The 7,915-nt window shown below is 55.8% G+C and overlaps 1 protein-coding gene across 1 annotated transcript; it reads left to right on the forward strand.

The window, feature by feature from the left end:
* Nucleotides 1–231: 231 nt before the first annotated feature.
* Nucleotides 232–5,435, forward strand: SERPINF2 (serpin family F member 2). The gene is made up of 6 exons (XM_059379621.1): nt 232–466; nt 900–1,043; nt 1,189–1,392; nt 1,896–2,038; nt 3,576–3,780; nt 4,414–5,435. The coding sequence occupies exons 1-6, from the start codon at nt 355–357 to the stop codon at nt 4,824–4,826; spliced, it is 1,221 nt and encodes a 406-aa protein (XP_059235604.1). The 5' UTR covers nt 232–354; the 3' UTR covers nt 4,827–5,435.
* Nucleotides 5,436–7,915: the final 2,480 nt, after the last annotated feature.

The raw sequence follows: 7,915 nt of genomic DNA on the forward strand, positions 1-7,915 counted from the left end.
GCGGGGTCCGAGGGAGGAGGGCCAATCATCAAGGGGCGAGGGAACCGGGGGGCGGGGCCATGAGGCGGAGCCCAGAAGACCGAGGGTGGGAGGCACCAGAGGGAAGGACCCGGTCTCTATCAGGCCTTTGTGTGACCCTTCCTCGTCCCTCTCTCGTCAGGACTGAGACAAGGCCCTGCTGTTCTCAGGCACAGGGACTCCGAAAGGGATCCTTCACACAGAGCTGACTCCTTAACCCTCTTGACCCCTGATCTGTCCTTGTAGGAGGCCCATGGCCATACTGCCCTGAAGAAGTCCCAAAGGGACTGCAAGGGGGCCCCAACTCCGGAGCAGACCCGCAGGTTGGCCCAGGCCATGATGGCCTTCACCACAGACCTGTTCTCCCTGGTCGCCCAAAGGTCCACCAGCCCCAACCTCATCCTGTCGCCTCTGAGTGTGGCCCTGGCCCTGTCTCACCTGGCACTAGGTACCGTAGCATCGTCTGTCTAGACCAGCAGAGCTGAGAGGCCAGTAGGAACTCACTACTCCACAGTTTACTAGTGGGTGCTTCCTTCATTGGGGGCACTTGGCTGTTTGGTAAAAAGGCAGATTCCTTGAGTCAGATCCCTGGGTATGGGACCTAAGTATAAGCTTCTGGTGATTTTTATGTAGCTCCACTGTCTTCGCCGGACCGGAGGCTCTCACTGTGGGAAACCGAGGTCCAGGGAGGGAAAACAACTTGGACGGGGTGAGGTCACCCAAGATAGCCAGCAGCAGAGATGAAGGTGGAACTTGGGGGTGTTCAGTGGATGCGAGAGGTGAATGCCTGTGCACCACGGGCATTCAACAGGGACTGGAGTGCACGGCAGGGCCGGGAAAGAGCCGGCAGCCTGGGCCACAGCCAATGTGGTCCCCTCCAGGTGCTCAGAACCAGACACTGCGGAGGTTAGAGCAGGTGCTGCATGTGGACTCAGGGCCCTGCCTCCCTCACCTACTGAGCCACCTTTGCCAGGACCTGGGCCCTGGGGCATTCCGATTGGCTGCCAGAATGTACCTGCAGAAAGGTAGGTGTTGGTGCTTGGATCTCCCTATAATGCTCTTGGGTGGACAGGGGTGATGGGGATGGGGTTGGCCTCAGGTCGCCAGTCTGAGGATTGGTGGCTCTGGAACTCAAGCCCCTGGGAACAACTTGTGGCCCCTTCTGCATAGGATTTCCCATCAAAGAGGATTTTCTGGAACAATCAGAACAGCTGTTTGGTGCAAAGCCCGTGAGCCTGACGGGTAGGAAGGGGGATGATCTGCTGAACATCAACCAATGGGTGAAGGAGGCTACAGAAGGGAAGATTGAGGATTTCCTCTCTGAGCTGCCAGATGACACAGTGTTGCTTCTGCTCAATGCCATCCACTTCCAGAGTGCGTTTCTCCTCTCCCCAGGTCCCCCACCTGCCCCATAGGCTGCCCCTATTCCTGCCCCATAGGCTGAACCGGGCTGTGAAGAAACCTTTGTTCTGAGAGTCTCTCTTTCTCCTCAGGGCTGGGCCACGAGGCAGGGAGCTCTTCGGGTTGTGGCTTGGGGGAGGGTAGGAAACAGGTAACAGTGTGCCAAGGAGGGGCCCCAGGAATTGGATGAGGCTGTTGTAAAGAGAGAACCCTAGGAGGAAACTGAGTTGGTGGGGAGATGGGGGGTGCTCCTGGGAGCATGGCGGGGCACAAGAAAAAAGCAAGCCCAGATTTCAAAAATGCTGCAGGGAAGAAACCTCAGATCAACTGAGTGTCACCTGGCACAGTGCCCCTTGGGGTTTTGACCTCTACCTTTTGTCCTTTGAATGGGTTCTGGGTGGGACAGAGAAGAGATGGGTGGTAGAGAACCTCCCCCTGCCTGGGTCTACATGGCCCCTGCCTTCTGCTGGATCTAGGTTTCTGGAGGAGCAAGTTTGATCCAAGTCTCACCCAGAGAGACAGTTTCCACCTGAACGAGCAGTTCACAGTGCCTGTGGACATGATGCATGCCCACACGTACCCCCTGCGTTGGTTCCTGCTGGAGCAGCCCGAGATACAGGTCAGCCCTGATTGTCCAGGCTGGGAGGTGGTGTAGGGAGGGGTGGGCTGTGGGCAGGCACAGGGGTGAAGGGGGGTGTGCCCTGCCTTCCCTGCAGTCATGTCCCTGATACAGGTGGCTCTGGAAGCCCCCCCCCCCAACCTGGGGGACTGAGCTTCCAGGCTCTTGGAAGTTCATGAAGCTCATAAAACGATACTGGGCATTTGCTGTGTGCCAGATACTGTCCTAGACATGGGAACTCACTAGCACGTGGGAGACCAGGTCCCTGCTCTCAACAGGAAAGGAAAGTATACAAATGAACCTAAATCACAGGATCATTTCAGATAGGGTATGTGCTATGGGGGAAAAAAGAAAGTGATCATTTAGTGACTGGGGAAGGTATTTTAGATCCAGCGGTGAGGGAGTGTTCTTTGAACACTCCCCAATGGAGAACCAGGTGATCTTTGGTTATAGGGGTTTGTTACCAGGGTCCATGGGTTGGTGGGGCTGCAGAGGAAGCCACCCAATGGCTACAGAGCCACTCAGGCCAAGGCATGCCTGAGCCTGGGCTCTGTGACCTGTCACAGTTCTTCTTAGAAGGGAGGATCTGGTTGAGATGGATGTGTCCATATCCTTCTGGAACATTCTGATTGGATAGAGCGCTATGTGAGACTTGTCTAAGGGAAGGCCTCCCTTGCTTCTGGCCACAGTGTGGTCCTCTCAGCTTGAGTGGGGATCCCTGGGCCAGTCAGCTGTGGCAGAGGCGGCCATGTTGGTTAATTTCCCAAGGCAGCATGCCACAGGCCTCAGCCTTCTGTAGCTCTCCTGAGAGGGGCTGTGGGCAGCGCAGGCCCTTGGAGTAGCATCCCTTTTCTCTCCCTTCCACCCTGATAGGCAGCTCCTGCCAGACTGTGTCCTGCCCACTGTCTCTTGGGTCCTGGCCTCAGCCCTCTTCTTCACACCCTCTGCAGGCAGACCCAGGCAGTGAGATGTGGGGCTCCCCCTTCCCCCTCCGCCAACCCAGGGGTTCTGCTGCCTGGCTGCTCTGTCTAGAGACCAAAGAATCTGCAGCTGTCAGGAATCATGGAGCCCAGTGCTTCTCATACTTACGTAGCTGCAGGAGCCCCATTCATGTGAAATTACCTCATAGCGCAGTCTTACATACAGTGGGGCAGAGTCACTACTGAGGGGTGTGGTGTGGAGAGAACCACCCTTTGCAGTGGCTCCCCAGCAGAACCTGGAGTGGTCTGAATCTGAGACACCGAGGGGATTTCTTGACCCAAATCACAGGGCCAGCTGGTAACAGATGAAGGAAGAGGAAGTCCCCGTTTTTTGAGCCGATGTGTTGATACTCCACTGGAGTGTCACAGGTCTGCCTGCCATGTGAGCAAGTAGTATGACTCGACTTCATGGGTGAGGAAGTAGAGGCTTGGGGAGCCCAGACACACACCTGAGAAGATGGCCCTGGTCCATCTGTCTCTGAAGCGAACACTGACCCAGACCCCAGCTGGTCTGGGCACTTTCCTGTTCTCACATGGTCTCCTTTCCGCCTTGGTAGGTGGCTCATTTTCCGTTTAAGAACAACATGAGCTTTGTGGTCATTATGCCCACCCAATTTGAGTGGAACGTGTCCCAAGTGCTGGCCAACCTGAGCTGGGACATCCTGCACCAGCCCTTACTTCGAGAAAAACCCACCAAGGTCCGGCTTCCCAGGCTGCATCTCAACTATCAGCTGGACCTGGTGGCCACCCTCAGCCGGCTGGGTAAGGAGGCTGGGCAGGGGACCGCCCTCTGGGTCAGGCTAGACAGAGCGGGTGAGCAGGGAGCCCCCTTGCTGGCTGTGGATCCGAGTCAGAGAAGACTGGTGTCCTGGCCTTTTCTGGAGCTTTGGGAGGTCAGAGGGCTTCCTAGGACCCCCCCACCCACAGGACTCTCTTTCCTGGGCTGAGCTGGGGTGCCCCAGGGAATGACAGCCTGTTCCATCCAAGAGTGAACTTTGCAGACTCCAGAGCCTGGGTAGCATGTGGGTCTTGTCGGCTGTCCTGCAGGGGCGCTGCGCTAGACACTGGGTGTCCCCAGCTGACAAGACTGAGTCACGTGCAAGTGGGCAGATAAGGAATCAGGTATTTACAGTTCAGCATAAGGGATAAGACAGAGGGCTTCTCTCCCCTTCACTGGAGAAAAGGCTCCCCTCCCAACTTTGGGGTAGGGGATTGGGAAGGGCTTCCTGGAGGAAGTGACCTTGAAGCTGATACTTGGAGGTTAGGTAAGAGTTAAGCAGGGATCTGTGGGTTGGACTAGTCCCTTGGCCAGAACGCCAAATATCGTCCCAGGCAGGTCTGGGCAGCTTGTGGGGCAGAAGGCAGCTTTGACCTGTCACCTCCTATCCTGGGCAGGCCTGCAGGAACTGTTCCAGGCCCCAGACCTGCGTGGGATCTCTGACCAGAGGCTGGTGGTAACCAGCGTGCAGCATCGGTCCACGCTGGAGCTCAGCGAGGCTGGCGTGGAGGCGGCCGCCGCTACCGGTACGGCCATGTCCCGCATGTCTCTCTCCTCCTTCAGCGTGAACCGCCCCTTTCTCTTCTTCATCCTTGAGGACACAACCAGCCTGCCCCTCTTCGTGGGCAGTGTGAGGAACCCCAACCCCAGCGCGGAGTGGGAGCGCAAGGAGCAGCAGGATTCGCCGGATGACAGGGACTACTTCCAGAATCAGAAAGCCTTCCCCCGCGGAGACAAGCCCTTCGGTCCTGACTTGAAACTTGCTCCCCCCTCAGAGGAGGACTACCCCCAACTTAATTGCCCCAAGTGAGAGGCCAGCTGCCAGCATCCTGAGTCCCTGCCTGAAACAGCCTCTCCACTCCTGGGACTCTTTCCAGACGGCTTGGTGGGATTACAGCAGGGGCCTGGGTGGGCAGTCTGGGAGCGGAGAGGGAGTCATCTTCTCCGGTCTCCTCTCCTCTCCCGGGGAGTTTGGGGTGGGTGGGGCCAGGTCGAGGGCAGGACTCCAGGAATAACGGGTCTGGACCCCACATCCTTTCTTCCAAAGTGGCTCAAATGTTGTCCTTGTTTGGAGCTTGGGCAAAGGGACAGCTGTAGGTCCACTCTTGTCAGGAAGGTAGGAAGGTCTTTCCCAAAGCTGGCTGGGGCACTTCCACGTTTTTTTACCAGAGAAGGGGGCACAGGAGGGATTGGATACCTTGGCTGGGGAGAGGAGAGTTAGGCCCCCAGCCGTGGAGCCCGCTGCTCCTAGGAGATACCGACATTGCCAGGACTCTCCCTTCCTCCTCTCTCCTCTTCTTCCACTGCCCAGGTGTCTCAGGGGCTGAGGCGGGACGGGAGGCCAATAGTTCCCTCGGGCTCTTTTGTAAAGTTTTTGTAGTGATTTTTATGACATCTGAATAAAGAATGAATGGCCCTGGCTGCTTTGAGGTCACTATTCTGGGCACACACGGGGGCAGGGGGGGTCCCTGAGGAAGGCAGGAGGAGGTCACTGGCTGCACAGAGCACCACGCTGGGCCTGGGCTGGGACAGCAGGCAGCCCTCTCTGCCACGTCTGTTCTCTGTTCTCGGCCACTTGCCAGCCTGTCTCAGCACAGTCCCCTCTGGCCTCGCCAGCCCTCTCCACAGCCACCTCCACGCCAGCCTGGCTCTGCTCTCGGCCGGCTCCTCTCTAGAGGCCTCAAGCCGCCAGCAACAGGGGTGGCTCAGAATAGCGCTGGCCTCCCGCTTTGGGAGAAAACTGGCAATTAGGGAGCCCGTGGAGTTTCTAATTATATGCCAGTCCTTTTGCCAGGCGCAGGCGCCCGCCAGCCGGGGGGCAGGCTGCCGGGAGCAGTGGCTCCAGCAGGAGGCTGTCAGCGCCTAAGGATTTGGGGGAGGTGGCTGGACTTGCCCTGGGCCCCCTGGGGTGGGGGCAGCATGGGTGTCCACGTGTGTGGGCCCTTGTCTGTGAGTGCGGGGTGTCCCTGTGGCTGCAGGTACCCAAGACCCTGAAGGGCAATGGTCAAGAGCAAGGGCCTGGGGTGGACTCCTGCTTCCTACAGCCCAGCCATGTGGGGAGAGGTAATACACAGAACAAGTGAAATCGATGGTGAGGCAGAGGGTGGGAAGCACTGTGGGAAGTAAAGCAGGGAAGTCTTCCCTGAGGAGGTGGTGTGGGAGCAGAGACTTGAATCAGGAGTAGGAAGTAGAGGCACCTGGATGGCTCAATCAGTTAAGCATCTGACCTCAGCCTAGAGCCCACTCTGGGATCTAGCCTCACATCAGGCTTCCTGCTCAGCAGGGAGCCTGCTTCTCCCTCTCTCACTCCCCCCGCTTGCGTTCCCTCCCTCACTATATCTCTCTCTGCCAAATAAATAAATAAATAAATAAAATCTTTTTTAAAAAATGGAGTAAGAAGTAATTGGAAAGTTAAATTTAGCAAGGCACCAACTTAATTTTACCTGCAAAATCTTTCTCAGCTCTCTCTTCTCCATCCTGGCTGTAGGCCCTGGATCTAGTTGTCACGCCCAAGGGTCACTGCCCTTGCCTCCTAGGTTCTTCCTGCTGCTGGTCTGGCTGGCTCTCATCTGCATCTCCCTGCAAGTCCTTATCAGAGCCCCTGTGCCCAGCAGTGTGTTAGGCTCTGGGGATGTGGCTGTGAGCAAGCAGACACGATCCCTCCTCCCCCTCTCCCTGCCCCCCACAGCCTAAATCTAGTGGTAGAAGGGGCTAGACAGGACACAAATTGACATCTTCTGTTGAAATATAGTATGCAAAGCACATAAGTCAGAACCATACAGGAATTAATGAATTTTCTCATGAATCATATATCCCTGTGCAACCAGCACCCTCATCAGGAAATCGTACTTTCTCCTGACTTTTTTTTTTTAATATTTTATTTATTTATTTGAGAGAGAGTGAGCGAGAGAGAGCACAAACAGGAGAAGCAGTAGGTTCCCTGCTGAGCAGGGAGCCCAACACAGGGCTCGATTCCAAGACCCTGGGATCATGACCTGAGCTGAAGGCAGATGCTTAACTGACTGAGCTGTCCAGGCACCCTCACTCTCCTGAATTCTTCTTCTTCTTCTTCTTTTTTTTTTTTTTAAGATTTTATTTATGTATTTGACAGAGAGAGATCACAAGCAGGCAGAGAAGCAGGCAGAGAGAGGAGGAAGCAGGCTCCCCACTGAGCAGAGAGCCCGATGTGGGGCTCGATCCCAGGACCCTGGGACCATGACCTGAGCTGAAGGCAGAGGCCCTAACCCACTGAGCCACCCAGGCGCCCCACTCTCCTGACTTCTAACAACAGATTGCTCTTTCCTGTTTCTGAACTCCATGTAACGGAATCATACAGTCTGCTCTCTTGGGTCTGGCTTCTTTCTTTCAACCTCATGTTTGTGACCTTCATCTGGGTTGTGGATGGCAATAATCCATTCACTGTGGAAAACTTTTTTTAAAAAAAGATTTTATTTATTTATTTGACAGAGAGAGAGAGATCACAAGTAGACAGAGGCAGGCAGAGGGAGGGGGGAGGCAGGCTCCCCACTGAGCAGAGAGCCAGATGCGGGGCTTCATCCCAGGACCCCAGGATCATGACCTGAGTGGAAGGCAGAGGCTATAACCAACTGAGCCACCCAGGCGCCCCTCACTGTGGAAAACTTTTAACTGAGGGGTACCACGGTCTGATCTAAGCCCTAGAAGACTTGCTTGGCTGCTGGGTGGAGAACAAAATGTAGAGGGACAACCGTGGGTTAGCAGGCAAGAGACAGGCAGTGTGGCCCAGGGTGTTGACTGTGAAAATGGAAGAAAGGGGTCAGCATGCAGAAATATTTTGCAGGTGGTGCTATAGAGTTTGTGGGTAGATTGTACAGGACATGAGGGAAAGGAAAGGCTCAAGGCTCATGGGGTTTATGGTTC

Source organism: Mustela nigripes, chromosome 16, assembly GCF_022355385.1.
Source record: "Mustela nigripes isolate SB6536 chromosome 16, MUSNIG.SB6536, whole genome shotgun sequence".
In the NCBI taxonomy this organism is placed as follows: Eukaryota; Metazoa; Chordata; class Mammalia; order Carnivora; family Mustelidae; genus Mustela; species Mustela nigripes.

Bases quoted from the DNA above. Each gene is read 5' to 3' on its own strand.
- SERPINF2 (XM_059379621.1), top strand. From the start codon at position 355: ATGATGGCCTTCACCACAGACCTGTTCTCCCTGGTCGCCCAAAGGTCC. The intron at 467-899 runs GTACCGTAGCAT...GGTCCCCTCCAG, and splicing joins CCTGTCTCACCTGGCACTAG to GTGCTCAGAACCAGACACTG. The intron at 2,039-3,575 runs GTCAGCCCTGAT...CCGCCTTGGTAG, and splicing joins TGGAGCAGCCCGAGATACAG to GTGGCTCATTTTCCGTTTAA.